The following is a 21,629-nucleotide window of genomic DNA, read 5'->3' as shown; positions in this document are numbered from 1 at the left end:
TTAATATTTATAATATACTTTAATTTTACCATCTTTGATCATTTTGGTAAATTTAATTGTAATTTTCATTATATATATATATATATATATATATATATATATATATATATATATATAAGCCCGTGAAAACGTATTCACACCCAAATCCTCCAACAAGTTTTGAAGCAAAACGTTTTAACTTTATTCTTATCATATGTTTTTGAATACATCAGGGATATTTAAAATAATGAATTCCTTTTTCATCTCGCTGCTGATGAAGTGGTATTTAATATCTATAAAATAAATTCCGCTTCGCAAGTAGAGAGAGATACAATCTGTTGCTTTTTAGATTTACATAAAATACTGGACCCATTTTCTGATGGTCTGAAACAATATCCAGACATACTTTTTCGATCTTCATCGTTTCCCCAATCTGAATTTTAAAATCCATTCTAATTTTAGGGGGTTTTGATTTTCAAATACTAAATTATGTTCTTTAGTAACTGTTAAACATGTTTAGCTCTGTTTAACCCCTTCAGTATCTCTCTAGGTATTTTTGTTTCAGTGTAGCATATGTCGGGTCTCGTAGCAGTCATTTAATAGATAAGACTTTCTTATAATTTCTCGGTATAATTTATCGTCGATTATTTCAGATTCTTTGTGTATATTTTCATTAATATCAATGTCGAGCATTTCTTGCTCTCTTCGATTCCAAAGTTTAATAGTATTTTGTCAATGTATCTTGATTGACTCATCGCAATAAATCCTTTCTTATGAGTAAATTCTATCCCCGAAATCATGATATTTTGCCATGATATCGTACTGACCATGCTAAACGTTGCTTAACTTGGTTAAAATAACGAAAACTGGTATGCAACGTGATTATGATATGTATATGTCGAGTGCTTTAGGATGCCTTTTGAGATATGCTGAGATTATGAGTCAACCGTTTTCAAAAGACTGACTACACCGGATGAAACCGTGGTTTATCACTGCGATAAAGAAATCTAGTTCTGTTACTCAAGGCACATGTTATATAGGCTTTGTTAATTTGACTTAATGTAATATTTTCATGTTCAACAAAAGTTTATAGGTTTTTTATAAATGCATAGTTTTTTCTCACTTGTGTTTTCGCCTTCAATCAATCAAGTTCTTTATTTTATAGTCGATTTAATTATTGTTCCTGACTTGTCGTTTTTGACCTCTTTGATTAAATTTAACGAACAAAAAATATACATGTAGTAAAGCACAATGAAGATTATCTGGTTTTAAATGTTTTATTTAAAGAGAAATTGTTCATGGGAGAAAAAAGTAATATCTAATTAACTAATTACTTTTTATTCCGTTCTTCAAAGTTAGTCTTAACAATGAGAATTGAGAGACGTAGACGACCAGACATCGAGGTTAAATTGTTTTTTTTTTAAACATTTTCAGACGCATTTTGCCTGTCTTGCTTCCCAATTCAGACTTCCTTCTTTGTCATATCATGTGACACTTGAATGTTTCATGCATTTATCTAGGGAATGAAACTTTCAATAAAACGCCACCTGTAGCATTTCTGTTTACCGACAAGTTAGTCTTAGATGTACTACTCTCTTGAATTGGAAGCCATGTTTAGTTTCAGAACAGTTTCCGATAATTAGTTGTTCTATACAAGTCCTGGAGATGACTGGTTCTCAGTAAACAGTTATTTTGTACAAAGCATATCTGAGAAAATTGACCAAGTCCTTTCTACTTATCCTTCAGCTAACATTCACGCATGTGGAGACTTCAATGTTCACAACGTCGAATGGTTGACCCACTCAAACAAGACCGATGATGAGGGGAGGTTCTGTCATGATTTCTCCATTGCCTATGACCTCACTCAGATTGTTCAGGAACCTACCCGTGTACCCGATAATGACGGCCAGTATGCGAGCCTACTAGACCTTTTTCTCACAACTTGCCCTGAACTATGTTCAGTTTCTGTTCTGTCGCCTCTTGGATCTTCCGACCACTCTTTTGTATCAATTAAGATAAAAATGAAATGTAATAAGTCCCCAGACGTACCTCTTCATCGTACAGTATATCGATACACTAAGGCTGACTGGGATAGCTTCCGTACATTTATATCTGATCTACCTCTGCATTCCATGTTTAAAAAGGATGTGTCCTCTATAGTATTAGACCTAACTGAATGGTTAATTGTAGGTATTGACCATTTCATACCCTCTAAAAAGTTTCAGCAAAAACCTAACAGCCAGCCATGGTTCTCTCCAGAATGTGCTGCTGCCATTGCGCACAGAAATCACCTTTTCCACTGCTTCAAACGTAATAGATGTATGGAAACTAAAGCCGTTTTCAGGACTGCCAGCAACCATTGTAAGAAAGTAATAAGGAACGCAAGAGTGTTGTATGCTCAATCTGTTAAGTCCAAAGTAGCTGAGCAGCGGCTTGGTTCCCACCAGTTTTGGCAAATAGCAAACAGAATCCTGAACAGAAGCGTGTGCTCCATCCCAACTATTATCAATGGACCTGAGGTAATCTCGTCAGCATCAGACAAAGCCAAACTCTTTGTCAAGAACTTTGCAGCTAATTCTACCCTTTGCGACCAAGACCGCCAACCCCCAATATTTCCTCCTGTATCAGAAAACACGCTATGTGATATACGTATATCTGTATGTGATGTTGCGAAGCTAATCAAAAACCTTGATTCGAGTAAAGCAACTGGCCCTGATGGTATTCCAATTATAGTACTCAAAAAACTTCAACCTGAATTAGCGCCCATACTTACAAAACTGTTTAAACGTTGTCTTAAGGAGAATAGTTTCCCATCTCCCTGGAAAATCTCATCAGTATGCCCTGTATTTAAGAATTCAGGTGATCGCTCATTCCCCTCTCAGTACAGGCCAATAAGTCTCCTGTGCGTCATGAGTAAGTTGCTAGAATCTGTGTTAAATACAGAAGTAATCAAACATCTCAACAAAAATAACCTTCTTAGTGACACTCAATATGGTTTCCGTTCTGCTAGATCTACAGCAGATGTGCTTACAGTTATATCGCATAGGATTAGCAAATCTCTCGACGGTGGCAATCTTTCTAGGGCAATTGCTCTTGACATATCTAAAGCCTTTGATAGGGTATGGCATAAAGGTTTACTTCATAAGATCGCTAGCTATGGTATAGCAGGAAAAGTCTTCTCAATTATTAAATCATTTCTTTCTGATAGGTTCATAAGAGTAGTAGTTGAGGGGCAAAAATCAGAAGCTCACAGTATTAATGCCGGTGTCCCTCAGGGATCCATCCTGGGCCCAACTCTTTTCCTGATCTACATTAATGATCTTCCAAATCATATCCTTACATCATTTGTAGACATTTATGCTGACGACACTACCATTTATGGTAGCACATCTAAGTCAGTAAACGACCAAGTTCTCTCCAATTCTCTCTCCTCTGATCTTGAGCACGTAGTACAATGGGGAAAGGAGTGGCTGGTTACTTTTAATGCATCTAAAACCAAGCTTCTCTCTTTACATCATCAACATTCTAATCCACATTTGTCATCAATTGAAATGAATGGCTCTCGTCTTCAGGAGGCCTCAAGTTTTGACAAGCTTCTGGGCTTGACCATTACTCCTGATCTTAAATGGAACACGTATATCAAATCTGTTGCCAAGGCCGCTGGAAAAATGGTGGGATCTTTCTATCGATCTAGTAGATATCTCACTGCTGATGCTATTCTCTACCTATATAAGAGCCAGGTACGTCCAAGGATGGAATACTGTTGCCACATCTGGGCAGGAGCTGCTAGAAAGGACTTGTCCTGCCTTGATAGAGTTCAAAATAGACTTCGTAGCCTCGTAGGAGATGTCCTTTTCTCCTCCTTGCAACCTCTATCTCACAGAAGAGATGTTGCGAGTTTGTCTCTGATGTATCGTTATTTTCATGGAAAGTGTTCAACTGAGCTTCAATCTATGGTCCCCCCTCGCCAAACTTTCACAAGAAACACTCGTCTAGCTGTAAACACTATCAATAATTTCCCCCACTCTTTATCTGTGCCTAAACCTAAACGTAGATTTCATGAACAAAGCTTCTTTCTTAGAACTGCACACCTGTGGAATTGTCTTCCGTTTTCCTGCTTTCCGGCTGACTACAATATGGATGTGTTCAAGTCTAAAGTAAATAAGTTCTTGATGAGCCGTTCCATATAAGTTATTAAATTTACCAAATTTTCATTACTAATGATTACTATATTGACCAATTTCTACTGTACACTCTTTAACCCTTATCCTTGAGTGGCCTCTTGGCCTTGATAATGTGGTGATGCCTTTGTAAAAAAAAAAAGTTCCTGACTTTATAATTTTGTAGGCAAAGAACAAAAGATTCTTCCCGTGTTGATACAAAGAAAACATGCAAGGTTGCTTAAGAAGGATGAATTTTTATGGAGCAATTCCGGTTTCTGATTGGTTGGTAGCAGAACGTGAATTAATTTGATTCGTCAGTTCCAAGCAGCAGCGTTTATAAGTGTAATCTCCCAAATGTGAGGGACCCTACCCCATTATAAATAAAAAACATTGCACCCCTATTTTTATATAATAGAGAAGTCCTTTAGGTTCATTTTTTATTCTGTGCAAAAATAAATATATATATTTTAATATTTAAGTATACATAATAAAAATAGAAATCATTTGGATCTTAAAATCTGAGCATGTAAAAAGAAGCCATTTTTTATTTTTTCAAGTGTCAATATATATATATATGTGTGTGTGTGTGTGTGTAAAAAAGAAAAAAAATTGTGATAATTTTGTTACTGTGTAGCATATGTCGGGTCTCATAGCAGTCATTAAATAGATAAGACTTTCTTAAAATTTCTTGGTATAAGTTATCGTCTATTATTTAAGATTCTCTGTGTATATCATTTCCGACCGGTGTAGTAGTGCGTTTCTTGCACTCTTCGAAATGTTAATAGTATTTTGTCAATGTATTTCAATTGACTCATCGTAATAAGTTTTTTTCTTCTGAGTAAATTCTATCCCCCAAAACCATGATATTTTGCCAAGATCAGTGATTTTGAATTTTTATATAATCTGTTCTTAACATCGATCAACATTATGTCACGATTTGATGCGATTAAAATGTCATCGACCCATAAAACCAAAATCAGTATTTATCGTATTTGCTTTTGGTGTATAAACCCGGGTCAGCGAGTCATTGTTTAAATTGTTCAAATCTAATCGTGAAATACTGTATTCCAACACTGGACACTTTGCTTTAGACCATACACTGATTTGTTTAGCCTCCACGCGCAATTTTTAATTTTCATTATGAATCCCTCCGTATCGCCATACTTCACACAATACGTAATATAAAATTTGTGATCCGAAATAAGTAGATAATGCCTGGGATAATGGATTTACAAACAAAACATATACTTGTCTTTGACCTTCACCAATCGCTTATTATAATTATTGCTAATATTAGGAGAACCCCTGTTTGTGGTATATGGACGGGGCTTCACAGACAATTATGTCAGGCTAGTGTGCTATTCCATGGGGACGCTGACTCTTTAAATCCCTCTTTCTGAATCACGCGTCTCATTAACCCATTCGTGTGAGAGAAACACGTGTCCCAGGATATGTAACAGAATAAAGACATTTAATAGAAATGAAAAGATAAATTCAATTAAAATATAACTGCTACACATGAATTTGTTTATTTTTAATTTTAGTTAATTTTTTTGGTTAGAAATGTTTCTTTTCTTAAGACAATTATTATTTATATAATCGTATTTAATTTAAATTTCGATCTCTGTATATGAAAATTGCCATACAATTACCTTGTCATAACCTGGGTGTTACTGTTGATACACTCTTGAACCTGACAGCAACTAAGACGGTAAGACCCTAATCTGATAACCTGCAAAGTCATAATATGTTCCAATTATGCACATAGCCTGGTTGGCACTCTTAGCAGTTCTTCAAAACAAGTAGCTATTAAGGCTAAAGGCAATAAACTCAGACACAATCTGTAAGATCAAGGAATGTTTTTGATAGTAGCTTCCTTACATGAACAAATAATATAATCCGATAATAAACTAAATACATGAGTTGTTGATATGCATATCATAGCAGAATGGTTAAGCACAGTTTATAGAATGATTCACAAAAAAGGGCGATAATCTGGCTGAAAAAGAAAAATAATAGATAAAAATCACACAATAAGTTTATGAAAATATAGAATACATAAAGGGAAACATGAGAAAGTCAAAGTAAAAATAAAAATAAATCCACATTTAAAAGTAAAAAATGTTAATGCATTAAACCTACATTTGTCTAAATTCGGTATTGATTTTATTTAATATGTTTGTCCGGTACTTATATATAACTACAATAAATAATATAGAATAACATCTGGCGACTCGTGGCTAAAATTAGTGGGAGTGCTGATTCAGAAAATAAATCCGGTACTTATGTATTTTTACATATCATGCTGAGATAATAACGTTATTATTTCGAAAGCCATTCTTAACAATGGAAGAGGAGGGTGTTTTGTAACTATTCTGTGTTTCAACCTTGCAACTTAATAAAAAAAATATATCATGAAACTTGGATTTAATCTGTGAAAACTATTTAGAAGTTCCAAAAGACTCAGGCTTGGCTTTGTACCCTTTACTCATTGCCCCGTCCTTCATCGAGCTGAACCCGATGAACTACTTCCTTTGGTTATATGTCCCATGCTTTAAGTGCTTAGGGTCCTTGCTGATTAATCCGAAAGATTCCAGTTTCATTTTAACCACATCTGCAGACAGTATGTCTTCATTAACGTAAATGTCATCAATGTAAGCTGAAGTAGCTTTCGCTGTGGTCTCATCTTGCATCAAAACAGTTTTAATGATATTAATGTCATTATTAAGGTGCTACGTTTAGGCAAAACCTAAGCGCGTCAAACAGCATCTTTTTCCCTTGATTATCTTAAATGGCCACCGTGACTCATGGACCCGTATTTATAGTTAGGCTCTCTTCAAATCCAGCAGTGCTACATTATTCCCTTGATGACGCCACTCTCCTAGTTTAACAGCGCACACATCTGCATTCCCGATAAATGCATCAACATGCTGATTCAATTCTCGATAATCCATTGCCCGTCGAATTTTGTGCTTAGTCGGTTGCTCAAGAGTCATCAGCGGAATTAATCCTTTGGGTGGTCCTAGACATTCTTTTGGGTATGGTATTAACCAACCGTTATCAATCCACGTCTGAAGTTCTTCTTCAGATGCAGCCAGATTCTTAATTGTAATGGCATACTCTGGAATGGTATTGCATAACCGATCTGGCGATTCGGGCATGGTCCATTTCCACATCACAGTCCATGCCGTTTCTTTGTCCTCAATACACAAAGCTGTACAGACTTCTTTCCCTCTGCCAACAATATAACTCCGCCTGCTGTAATCATGACATATTCTAGAGTGTTTATTGCATCAATTCCAAATAATAAGTCTTATCTAAGGGATTTTTCTTGCATCACCAGGACGTCAACTTCAGCTGTGTCACCTTTCTCAGTGCAGATTGTTCCCAGTCTAAAGTGATGAACATTGCACACCATTAATTTTGACACCGAGAACAGACAATACGGAATTCATTGTTTGGCAAGGGGCAAGGGTGGCGACAGTACCTTGTCCTTGACTAAGTTTCTCGAACAGTTAGGATATATGTGACCCAACTTATTTCAGTGAAAACCTCGTAGTGTTCTGTGTAATAATGGATAAACCTTCATCGTACCACTTTGACTCTGTCACTCCTTAAAATATGGTTAGGGCCCCCACAGGGTTCTCACGGATAATGATAGCTGGGAGAGAATCTACATTGTCTCCGTAGAGTTTAGATGTTGCACGACTAGTGCTAGCTGCTGCTGTAATTGGTTCTGGTTCCTTAAGGATGTTTCGCGTTTCGGCCTATAACTCGTCCGTTGTTAATCTGTCAATATGTGACGACGCTTGCAAAAGTCTACTGACATCCTCAGATAAGCCCACCAAAAAATGGCACAGCTTAACATTTTGTCGTTGACATCACCAAACGATGCTGATAACTTCCATAAATAAGCTAAGTAAACGTTCACCGTTTCATTGGGATATAGTCGCCGGGTAGTTAGCTGTTGCCTTGCAACAAAAGGATCTGTACCAAATGCTGTATATAAACTCTACTTAATTTTTTCCCAGTAAGGTTCATCCTCGAGTTGCTGGTATACTGCATAGGCCCCTTCAGTTAACCTCAACGGAATGACTGTTGCTGGCTCCTTTATTTTGCACAATTTGCAAAGACACTTAGCCTTCTCAACCCATTCGACAACAGACGGCCCAGCAGTAGATTTATCAAATTCCGGTATTAAACAAATGTCGAATCTGTCCATTTTTTTTTTGTCACCGCTTATCAAAGTCACTTGAAAATAAAATAAAAAAGGCGAGATATATTATAAAATGAAAAGGGAAAAATGACAATTGTTAAAACATCTTCTTGTTGAAACAACACACGAAAGTCTTTTTTTCCTTTTTTTTCTTTTTTTTTCCTCAACTTGCAACAACACCTCGTGTATTCAATATTAGCTTCTGCCGTTCGTTCTCGGTCTAAACAGTCCAACAAAATAACAAGACTCGACCCTCATATGCTTTAGAATTCGTCCCTCTTAACAGTTACCAATTGTGAGTACACATATGCAAATTAATGACATACGTTTACCAACCAGCGACCTACAAAATTATTTTAAATTGTTTTTTCTTCTTTTCAACATTTTCTACATTATCATTTTACACGCTAAACAAACAGGAAGTCGTTTGCAGGAAACATCCACAACTTTCCAAAAACACCAAACATTTGTTGAGCTCCCGCCGGCGCCTGTGGAAAAATATGCTCCCAGTTCTAGATTCGTATCGAGCGAATGATTGAGGCGGAAGGCGGCTACATTGAATAGTCAGCTTTACTACATACTCAAGTTATGTTAATTGATTTTTTCAATAAAAGGTTTAAAATTGTTTTTGTTTATTTATTTATTTTTTGGTGTGACAATTTTATCGTTCGACCCTATACATAAGACAATATCATTAACCTTAGATTAATAAATTAACATTTATTTATATAAGAGTGGTTCCAATATGGGGGATCGATTACTAGAACGTTTTATTAGAGACTAGGTATGACCATAATAAAGGCGGAAATTTCGGCCGCACCATAAATATAATAACAGTAAAAACTTGGAAAATAAAATTGATTCATTGTAATTGTTACAGTATTCTCAAGAAGAAAGATTTTAAAAACCGCACCATAACAATGATAACAGTAAACACTCATATTTCATTATTCTCCATAAAATCGTAAATTATTCGAAGAACTCCGCAAAAATCTAAAAACTGGAAAATTGGAACCGCATGTTATTTCTACAATGAAAACAACGTGATTTTAAAAATTCTATCAAAAATCAAATAATTGATCAATTTCGTTAATTTTTTACAGACTTATAAAAAAAGGCCGAACTATAAATGAACTGCGATAATATACAAAACATTATCATATTTTGCCCACCTCAGAATATTATTTCGGGAAGGGATTCACATCTTAGTTATTTTTTTACATATAAAAATATACTGGAATTTTATCGATTTTTTTGGAAAAATAGAATTTTGAAAATTAATTAAAATTCTTAAATTTGAAAAATTAATTAAAATTATTAAATTTGAAAATTAATTGAAATTATTAAATTTTGAAAATTAATTAAAATGATCAAATTTTTAAAATTAATTAAAATGATCAAATTTCGGAAATTAATTAAAATTCTTAAATTTGAAAATTAATTAAAATTAAGTCTTAAGAAAAAAATATTTACATTTGACAGTTTTTAACTTTTTTTTAAATTTCAAATAATTTTCGAAATTTATTTGTATTTAACGATTGAATTTTCCAAGGTTCGTGGCTTTGGCGTTAAAGAAAATTTCATGAGAAAGCGACTTTCATATCAACAAGCATCTAATCGTTTTAATATTTCGAACTAATGCTTTCTTGTGTAATGAACACGCACACATTTCAATATTTTCACACACAAAAAAAAAAATAATTAAAAAGCATTAATGTGGTTTAATGATAATAATTCTCCAAAAAATGTCGCTTACATGTTTTCAAAAAATATTCACATTCATTTCAAGCCACGTGTGACACTCTGTTCATAAAAATCAGTAATCTTAAACTTCATGCTATGGGGGCATAATAAAGCTCATAGGATCCTCATTTAGCTAATTCTGCATAATGAACACTCGTGGCAAGAAATCATTTACGTTGGAACGATTTGTATTATTTCAATTAATACGTTAATGGTTTCTTTGTCAAGTGTCGTTATTTTCTGAAGTTATTTTTATATTTTTATTTTATGCATGTGAAGATGTGCCTTGGTGGAAACCTTCTATTAATCGGTGATCTTGTTAAATTTACCTTTAACAGTCCTGTGGATACGTTCGAGAGATAACTACACCTGCAACTTCAGTTTTAAATATTGATAGATTCCAATGGTGAAGATGAAGTCACGTCCTTACAAGTTAGTGACACCGGGGCCATTTCCTACAGATTGGCACCAGTTCAATTAGTCCTCTGGGATCAAATTAGAAAAAATTATTATACATTTTGTACATTCATCTTAGTTTACTTTTAATCAGTTCATATGTATGTTACGTTTGTACAGTGGTAACGTCACCAGCTTTGAATGCTACAGTTTTTACTTTTAGTTTCGACTCTAGCTGATAACACCCTAATACTTTTTTTTACTTTTGAAATCACAAGTTCATTATCTCTATAATAATCTATACAAAATTTGGACGAATTAAAATATCATATTTAAGCGTATTTAACAACTGGGCAAAGCTGGGCGCCTCTCATCTGCTAGTTATAAATAGCGCAATGACAAGAGAATATTCTTTTCATTATATTAACTCTCAAGTATATATCAGTTCTGCTTGGATGGGAGGGGGCTAATTAAGTGTTTTGTTTTTGTACAATGTCTTTTTATTTTAATCCAACATCTTAAGACTTTACTTTACTAATTATCTTTGAAATAATACCAGGAAAACTAATATTTATCTTTCAATGGATTTTTTACAATGAATTTATTTAACTTCTAAATTTGAATTTGTTATTTTCTGACGTCGCCAGGAAAACATTTTTCATTACAACTTTTTTTCATTTTTAACATTTTTTTGTTATAACGAGTGAAAACTCGTCCCAGGAAAACTCTGTAGAACGACTATAAAATGTGTTTTCAATCGATATTTATTCAATAAGGGACCAGTTTTCCTACCTAGCGAAAGGGGACGAGTTTTCCGGGGTCGAGTTTTCCGGAGACGAGTTTTCCGGAGACGAGTTTTCCCGAGACGAGTTTTCCGGGCACCCTCAAGTATATATCAGTTAATATCTAATATGTTTTAGATAGAGTGTGTGGTTCTCGATTGATTACCTGTGTCGGATATATACTCGAGAGTCAAAACAATGATAAGGATATTCTCTTGTCACAGCCCTAGTTATAAAATAAAATGGACTCTCTGACATTTTTGGGCTTCTGTAAAACTTTTGTTTTGATTGTGGAAAGTTAGATCAATTGTACAAATAATGTTTTTTTTTTTTTGTACAAACCATGTTTTGGGGTTTTTTTTTATCAATATCTTAGGACTTTACTTTACTAATTATCTTTGAAATAGTCCCAGAAAACTAATATTTATCTTTCGAAGGATTTTTTACAATGAATTTATTTAACTTTTAAATTTGAATTTGTCAGTTTCACACGCCGCCAGGAAAACATGTTGTAACTTTTTTTTTTCATATTTTTTTAACAGTGTAATTCTTCGTTATAACTAGTGGTCATTTTTGATGGTTGCTTGGGTCACAATTAACAAATAAACACACCCTTTACCCCCTAAAAAAGTGGTCGTAAAGTGGGTGATCATTTTACGTTAAATTAATATAGAAAATTGACCTCCCTCATTTTCACACGATAATTTTTTCATGTCTGAAAAACTATTTTCTTCCTGAAAGTTTAAACGCCAAGTCGTAATTTTGGTACTCATGCAGAGAGTGATCCGTGCTAAAATATTAACGTTATTATTTAAAAAGTTATTCTTAACATAAGCAGGGAGGGGGCGTTTTGTACCTTTTCTGTACTTTAACCTGACAATTGAATAAAAAAAAAACATATAATAAAACTTTAATTCAACTTGGAAATACGATTTAAAAAATAGCGCGGATCAGCATTAGCACCGTAATTTTAAATTTGGGGGTGGAACCTTTACTTAAATAGAATCCCCCCCACCCCCCCAAAAAAAAACTAATAAAAAGAAAATAGAAATAAAAATAAAAGGAAAAAAAAATTCATTTCGATAAAAAAAAAAGAGACAAAAAAAACAAATAAAGCTGTTTCGTTTCATTTCGATAATTAAAAAACTGAGAAAATGGGAGGGGGGGCGAAATGTTCGTTTCGATTCATATTTACATTTCCGGTTCGATGTTTTGCTATCTTAATTGGACTTCGATGTAAATTATTTCCTTGAGCTGAATTACACCCGTGGTAAGTAACCAGTCAAGATTATCGATTAACTTTAAGCTTTAATCTTTAAAACATGTTTTAAAAAAATCGGAAATCGATTAAAAAATATGATAAGCTTTCAAAACTATGTTCACCTATCTGTTTCCGCCATTAAATTGCACGTGCAACGAATTAGAAAATTAACACGATAAAAAAAAAGAAATCTATAAAAAAAATATGATAAACTATTGTTCACCAATTCTTCATTTTTAATGTGTTTGGTAAACTGCACAAGCATCAGATTAACTTTGGGCTTAAATGTTTCAAACACAATTTAAAAAATCAGGAATCTTAAAATAAATGAATAAAAAAATAAAAATACGAAACGGCGGCTTTAAAAACTATGTTTCCACCATTAAATTGCACGTGCAACGAATTAGAAAATTAATAAAGATGAAACTTGTAATCTGTTCTCTCTCACGTAAATATTAAAATGTTAAATAAAATAATACTAATTTTATCCGTGATATTCACCAAATAGATCGGCTCTATTTCGAAATGATTTCTTTTTCTATTTTTCCTCTTCAATTTTGTTTTCTGCGAACTTGCTCTTCCGTTCGTCATCTTGAATGTTAAGTTGAGCTTGTAAAGTCAATCACATTTGAAAACTCGTTTCCTTTATAAAATCAGACAAAGTTAATCAAAAGCAGATTATAAAACAAAAACGTAAGTATGGCGCACATATGTGTATTTTTTATTTTCATCTTTTTTTCATCGGATTATTATCGAATGGTCACTAATTTATCAGATTTTGTTTTCAATACTGACTTAAACATAAAAAAAGGTCAATACGTAATTCTTTATGTTATCAGTGGTGGCCAATTCTGTATGCGCTTTCATAACTTTGATAACATTTTTTCTGGATTTTTGTTCTTTAATGCCCCTGTCTTTATTGAAACATGAAATCAGGAAAAAAAATGCCCGCCTTACTAGGTGCCCATAAAGTGGGGGCTCATTTTACATTAAATTTATAAAGAAAAGTGACCCACAACTTTTTGAAAAAGAATATTTTCTTATATCATGAAAATTATTTCTCTGCGCCACTTTTAAAGTATTTATTCGTTTTCAGAATTCCTGAAAACCTCAAAAAGTGGGCATTCTAAAGATTTGGAGGGAAGGCTGGAAAGATTCTTGAGGTGGAGCAAAACAACTTATTTATTGATTACTAAAGAAAAAGAAAAAAATTTGTAAATTTAAAAATTTAAATGCTTTTCACTGGTTCATTACGGTAAAAATAAAAAAATGCTCGATGCACTGTATCAACATTTTTGGGGAATTTTTGACACCCCTAACAGAAAACTGTGAATAAAATATAAAAAAATTTCTCCTTTTAAAGTGGGTTGTTTATTTTCTGTATGGAATATACTTCCAAAATAAACTATTAAAGTTGTTTAAAAAATAATATTTCTATTTTTTTTTTTTTTTATAAAAAAAAACAGTGTTTACAAAGTGTCGGTGTGCGTTCAATCAGACATTTTTTTTTCGTATGAAATTAATTGAATTTTAGGAATGAAATTTTTTTCAATTTTTAAACTTTACAAATCTATCAAAATTTTTATATTGGTTCAATTTGTACGATATTTTTCAGGGTCAATGTGAAATTTTATGCTCTTTCAAATAAATTGAATATAATATTTTAAACAGACGTTTTTTTTTAAATTCACCTCCGCATTTTGAAATGTCTGTTAAAATTTAAATAATTAATTTACTCACTAAAGTTTTATGTAAAAGATCAATAAATAAAATATTCTAATTTCAAACAAAAAAGAAGTAAAGTTTTGTTGTTTTTTTTTTTAAACCACGTTGATTTTTTTTTAAATGAAAGCTCATGTTATGCTTATATCATCAAGTAAATACCGGATGCTGACGAGAATGTTTTCTATTTCATTCAATGTTTTTCTTTTTTTTTTAGATATTTTTAAAAATCACTCGATAAAGTAGAAATAAAATATAATAATCAAAAACTCGTGTATTTCATTAAGGAATTAAAAAAATTGGTTGACTGGGGTTTTCATTTAACGGCAAAAACTTATATGTGACTGTGTGCTTTTTTTAACTACAGAGGCCCCAAAATACTAATTTTGGTTAACAGCATGCAAGAAAAAGAGATATTAATTATGGCGTTTATAAGTCACCTTAAGATAATTGCAAAAAAATCAGAGATTTGTCTCCCTTTTTTTGAACAGTCAAAAAATGAGTTCGCGGTTTTTTTAATCCTTGTTTAAAAAAGTATTTTGGGTTTGTATTACTGTACACATAGATTCGAAAAAGTTGTCAAAAAACAAATATATAACAAATAAATGTTATGAAAGGCAAGATAAGTTACTTTTCTACCAAACTGGATACATTTTTGTGTGTTTTTATTCAATGTAACATGTTTATTCAGCTCGAAAAACATGCAGTGTTTACCAATGTATTGGAAAATTCAAAATGGCGTCCAACACTCTCTTTAACATGGTAAGTTTAGGAAAAGGTGTTATAAATAATAAACTAAACAAAATACTATTAAAAAAACACCGAATATATGTCAACTTATGTCACGGTAACATATATTGAGCTAATTTCTAACAGTATTTTGTCTAGTATATTATTTATAACATCTTTTCCTGAGCTTACGGTGTTTAAGAGAGAATCGGGCGCCATTTTGAATTTTCCAATACATCGGTAAACACTATGCTTTTCGAGCTGAATAAACATGTTACATTGAATAAAAACACGAAAAATATATCCAGTTAGGTAGAAAAGTAACTTATCTTGCCTTTGATAACATTTATTTGTTATATATACAAATATATAACAAATAAATGTTATCAAAGGCAAGATAAGTATGAATTTTATTTTTTCAAATTTTCTTGTATATTTCCAGAATTTGCAACAATTAACAGAAATCCATTAATGGAAAAGAAGGACCTTTCTTCATTGGTAAATGAAAAACTTTGAAAATAATTCTAAATTCTTTCATAGAAATTATCTAAAGTTGAAACTTATCACCTTATTATTAGACACTCAATTCAATATACTTTTTGTGGATGAAATAAGACATGGGAGACAAACCACATTCATGTGAAGTATGTGGTTCTTCTTTTGCACAGAACTCACATTTGTTGGATCATATAAAAACACATACGGGAGAAAAACCACATTCTTGTGAAGTATGTGGTTATTCCTTTGCACAGAAGTCAAATTTGTTGAGTCACATGAAAACACATACGGGAGAGAAACCACATTCTTGTGAAGTATGTGGTTCTTCTTTTGCACGGAAGTCAAATATGTTGAATCATATGAAAACACATATGGGAGAGAAACCACATTCTTGTAAAGTATGTGGTTCTTCTTTCGACTCGAAGTTAACTTTGTTAAATCATATAAAAGCACATCTGGGCGAGACACCACATTCCTGTAAAGTATGTGGTTCTTCTTTTGCATATAAATCAAGTTTGTTGTATCATATGAAAACACACACGGGAGACAAACCACATTCTTGTGAAGTATGTGGTTCTTCTTTTGTATTGGAATCACATTTGTTGAGACATATACAAAGGCATACAGGAGAGAAACCACATTCTTGTGAAGTATGTGGTTCTTCTTTTGCACAGAAGTCAACTTTGCTGGATCATATAGCAACACATACGGGAGAGAAACCACATTCTTGTGAAATATGTGGTTCCTCTTTTGTACGGAAATCACATTTGTTGAATCATATTAAAACACATACAGGAGACAAACCACATTCTTGTAAAATATGTGGTGCTTCTTTTGCACAGAAGTCAACTTTGCTGGATCATATAGCCACACATACGGGAGAGAAACCACATTCTTGTGAAGTATGTGGTTCTTCTTTTGTACGAAAATCACATTTGTTAAGACATATGCAAACACATACAGGAATGAAACCACATTCTTGTGAAGTATGTGGTTCTTCTTTTACCCTAAAGTCTACTTTGCTGAATCATATAGCAATACATATGTCAGAGAAACCACATTCTTGTGAAATATGTGGTTCTTCTTTTGTTTGGAAGTCACATTTGTTGGGTCATATGCAAACACATAAAGGAGAAAAACCACATTCTTGTGAAGTATGTGGTTCTTCTTTTAGACAGAAGTCACATTTGCTGGATCATATGACAATACATACAGGAGACAAACCACATTCTTGTGAAGTATGTGGTTCTTCTTTTGCACAGAAATCAAATTTGTTGCGTCATATGAAAACCCATACGGGAGACAAACCACATTCATGTGAAGTATGTGGTTTTTCTTTTGCATGGAAGTCACATTTGTTGAGTCATATGACAACTCATACTTCAGGAACAAACTAAGCCAAATAAAACAATTTCTTTAGGATTCCTCAGTACAGAGTCGTCCTAAGGTCATCATTAGAAAACTTTGACGGTGAATGCTCTGACGAACTGCAAACATTTTTGCACCCTCGACGTAAATAACCCTGACAACCCTGACACGCAGCTAAATCCCACCCCTACACAGTAGAGATCCCTAGATCTAATAGAGCTTTCTACTCCAGTAGTTTCTTCCCCAGGACAACTAGACTTTAAAATTCCTTCTGGCTCCCTGCTTCCCCAACTGTACTGACATACATAAGTTCAAGTGTAACGTGAACCGACAGCTTGTTGCCCAACTCCCTACATAATACCTCTGATGCCTTTGTCCTTGATAGTAGCCCCCTACAATCAAAATGGCAATGGACCTTGTTTGGGGTGAAAATGTAATTAAAAAAAAAACATTATTAGGCTCAACGAAACCAAGCCTCACATGTCAGAACCGGTCATAACAATTAAACTGGCACAATTATCCAACCACAAAGCACCTGGCATCGACAATGTCCAATACTTTTGGCTGAAAAAAATTACTGCACTCTATCACCACTACATTGATTGCTTCAGCAGGATGCTAAAAGGTGAAGAAGCAACACCCTGTCTGACAGAGGGGGACAATAGCCTCATACCCAAGACCAAGGAGACACAACGCTCAAATAAATACAGGCCAATATGCTGTCTAACAGCTACTTACAAGCTTTTCACTGCTCTGGTAGCCGACTATATATATGACCAACTATTTTCTGTGACCTACCTTGAAAAAGAGCAGATAGGGTGCAGAATAAAACGCCTTGGTACCAAAGACCAGCTATTGATCAACAAGATCATGTTAGAAGACTGTAGCAAGAGGCAAAGAAACCTGAGCATAGCATGGATCGATTACCAGACGGCATTTGACAGTGTGCCACACTCATGGTTACTTCGGTGCCTTGAATTATACACTATCAACCTGATAATTAGACAAACAATGACATCGGAAAGGAGTTTAGCCTGGTTAAATTCTGCCAAGTGTACACTCAGAACTGGGAAGAAGATCAACACAGAAAATATGCAGCTTAATGAAGACATTTACATCAGGGATCTTGCCTTATAAATACCTTGGTATTGAGGAAAACGAGAACATACAGCATGCCAAAATGAGAGAGAAGTTTAGTAAAGAATGTGTACGCCGTGTGGAAGATATGCAAAACACAGCTTACAAATAAAAAATAAAATTAGTGTCATCAGTAATTGCTATGCCAGTAATAACATACAGCTTTGGTATCATTAACTGGACACAAAAATACATCAACCGGCTAGATGTAAAGACACAGAAGCTACTAACATTTCATAAAATAATATATAGAAATGAGTGTCTACCAAATGTAGTTATCAATATTTGAAATTAAACATAAAAATTAAAATAGCAGCCACTTATCTCTAACACGCTTCGTCTCCAGAGTGCAAACTGATTGAAGAGAATTTTTGCTTTTACAATATCAGCGTTCCAAAATACTTTTAATTTTTTTAAAAATTAACCGTTAAAACAAATGCGTGATCGCTTTCTGAATTTTTGCTAGTAACGTTTAAAGAAATTGCGATATATAAGAACAGTGTGGAGGTCTGAAATTCAACTAGCGCCGTTATAATACAATCAACATAAAATGAAAAACCAGGAATGGAGGGGGTCTGAAAAGAAAATATAATACCTCGAACATTCTTCGTCTAAGTGGCTGCTATTTTAATTTTTATGTTTAATTTCAAATATTAATAACTACAGACGTCCATGAAATTCTTTCCCATGCACTTTGCAATACTTTGCATCATCGGATGTTTACCTGCACAAGTCGGAAACTTTTTTTTGAAAGAAAAGCGTTTTCCAAATAATCTTGATTCCTGAATTTCCGCATCTTCTAAAAAAATTGTCTTCAGAGATGCATTAAACGATGTTGGAAATATATAACTCTGTGAGGTTCTTATCTAGAAAAAACTAATAACTTTGATAATTTTCGTTGTTCTACTTATATGAGAAATTAGAGCACGGCATTACAACATCATCAAAACCGGCCATGTCACAACATTTGGTGTTAAATCATTTCTTAACTTCATTCATTTGTTAAAGGAGTGAAAAAATGAAATAAAATTAACAAAATATTGTTAAAGGAGTGAAAACGAAATAAAGTTAACAAAGTGTTAGACATTTCCATTAATTTTACTTTGGATTAAATAGTTTTAATCTGCATTTTTATTTTTTCATGTAATTTGGCATTAAAATTGTGTTTCATTTTTCTAATTACAATTTCTAGATTAGTTGAGGAAGAATACATTGTGACGTGCATATTTATTATAAAGGAAATAAATTAAACATTAATGTATATTACAGTCACCAGTTAGTAAGTGCTAATTAAAAGATAAACATAATTTTTTAAGGAAAAATTGAGGAAAACATAATTTTATAACAAAAACTGCTTATATCGACAATTTTCTAAGGATATAATAGTTATTTTCGATCAGTAATGTTTCTTTATTAAAAATCATGGCACAGAAAGCAGACTCTCATTAATGTGTAAGAATATGTGCGTGAGATAAAGGCAAGTATGTGAGTTATTGAAGATTCTTTTTCGCCTCTTTGCTTCCTCCGGCCAACTGCAGAGAGAGAGAGTGGTTTAGCACGGGTTCTTGGGTATTTTGGCTAAGCAAGCTTGAGAAATTTGCAGAAATCTAATTGTGTTACTCAGGGTACTAGATATATAGGCTTGGTTAATTTAACTTAATGTTCAATAAAAGCTCGTACACAGTCAATAAAGATTTGTCGGTTTTAAAGGTTTTATTTAAATTGTTTGAGGGAGGAGAGACCAATATCTAATTACCTAATTATTTCATAATCAGTTTTTCTAAGTTAGTCTTAAGGAAAGGAAATGAGACACGTAGACATCTTGCTTGTCTCGCTTCATGATTCAGGCTACTTGGAAATTCTCTTCTATCCTCAAACACGTGAGATACTTTTTTGCCATATCATGTGACAATTTCATTTCTTATGCGTTCATCTAGGGAACGAAACTTTAAATCACACCATCCGCAGCACTAGGTGTAAGAGAATTTTGGGGGAAATCGCCATTGCTAACAATTGATTAAAATAAACTCTACATGTCTTCAAGCTTATAACAATATGAAAATGTAATTTCAAACCCTAATTTTTATATCAATAAAATGAGCAAAGACCACATTTTAAAATCATAAAAGGTTTAATGGAGAAATATACAATATTTGTTGTTTTTATCGTTTTTCTGTAAAAAAGATTTCACGAAAATCAACAAATTTAACTTTACGGAAAAGTAATAGAAATATATAACTGCCAAAAAGTCACCTGTTCAAAATTGCTAAGCTATGGCTGCCTCTAATCTTTATGGCTAAGAATTTGTCCATATTTATATTTTATATTCCATGTATTTTTTAAATAAAAGGATTTTTACAACACATTTGCAGAACCTGGTTTTTCGAAATGTGCAATCCGCCATTTCGCAAAACCAGAAGTTCGATGTGTCATATACAGAAGCATCGAAGTGAAATAAATATTTATATCAAAAACGTAAAAACACATTCGTAATCTCGATAGTAACTATATGAATAAACAAACATTTAATGTAAAAATAACGAGCAAAACACGTTATTTATAAGCATATTTTATTCAGTTTTGTATAAACTAAATGAATGTTTATGTGTATAATAAAAATATTAAAATAAAACTTTAGAAATGTCATTTTCCTATTTTTCAATGTAACTAAGGTTTTACTCAAATTAATTTTTATAAATTCTTCAAAGATGAGAGAAATTAAGCAAAAATTATATTTACATTCATTGAAATGAGAAAAAAAAACAGAAATTGATTTTTTTTTAATTCAGGGGGAAAAAAATGAAGTTTGAAAATGCCTTCAACACAAGAAAATAATTTAAATTTTCTAGGATACATTTTGAATTCGGAATAAATGTTTTAAATAATTTTTTAAACAAGAAAATAAGGAAATCTAAATTTTCTTGGAAATATTTAAAGTCCAGGATGGAAAATTTTCAATATTTTTTTAACAAGAAAAAAAATTTTTCCAGCGTACATTTTGAATTCGGAATAAAAGTGTACCTATTTACAATGCCTCCCCACGGGACAGAGGTAAACACCAGGGTCGTTTTTTAACGTGGAGAAAAGGTACAAAAATTAAAAATGGTCTCAGTCGTGAAGGATTTCTCCTCCACTTAAAAAGAACATAAGTGGAAGATGCTACATTTTGATTTTGACCATATGGCAAGGATGTAACAAAAATTAGATAAAAATTAATTCGTTATTTGTATAGTCTGCTGCTAATTCATATTTAGTTAATACAACTTTTTCAATTACTTCATCTTCCTTATCATATTCTACAGTATACTTGTTATTTTCAAAACTAATTACTAGACCGTTGCATTGTTGATCTACATTATTATCCTCCCAGATATGTAAAATACTCCTACCTATGATACTGCCTAACAAAATATCCCTAATTTCTACATGGTATGGGAACTTTTCTATCAATAGGTTATTTGCAAGAGATGGAGGATTTCTTTCTAGTTTTTTTATTCTAATTCTAATTGTTTTCTATGTTTATCTGAAATTTTTTCCTAACGGTTTTATTTATTATTTTCTTATATTAAGTATTTATTTTATGGACTTCTGTGCTCTGTTTAGTTACTAAACTTATTAACCTATCCAGACATTCT

At 32.8% G+C, this 21,629-nt stretch overlaps 1 protein-coding gene across 1 annotated transcript; it reads left to right on the top strand.

Moving 5' to 3' along the window:
- The first annotated feature begins 13,103 nt into the window (after positions 1–13,103).
- Positions 13,104–19,285, top strand: LOC145270384 (uncharacterized). The gene is made up of 2 exons (XM_080126034.1): positions 13,104–13,233; positions 15,434–19,285. The coding sequence occupies exon 2, from the start codon at positions 15,609–15,611 to the stop codon at positions 16,884–16,886; it is 1,278 nt and encodes a 425-aa protein (XP_079982160.1). The 5' UTR covers positions 13,104–13,233; positions 15,434–15,608; the 3' UTR covers positions 16,887–19,285.
- Positions 19,286–21,629: the final 2,344 nt, after the last annotated feature.

Source organism: Euprymna scolopes, chromosome 46 (assembly GCF_053919585.1).
Source record: "Euprymna scolopes isolate OS-2025 chromosome 46, ASM5391958v1, whole genome shotgun sequence".
Lineage (NCBI taxonomy): Eukaryota > Metazoa > Mollusca > Cephalopoda > Sepiida > Sepiolidae > Euprymna > Euprymna scolopes.
Note: the sequence above shows the minus strand (reverse complement) of the source record. Positions and strands in the feature narration are given on the sequence as shown.

What these genes read in the sequence shown, in the direction of transcription:
- LOC145270384 (XM_080126034.1), top strand. Translation starts at nt 15,609, where the DNA reads ATGGGAGACAAACCACATTCATGTGAAGTATGTGGTTCTTCTTTTGCA.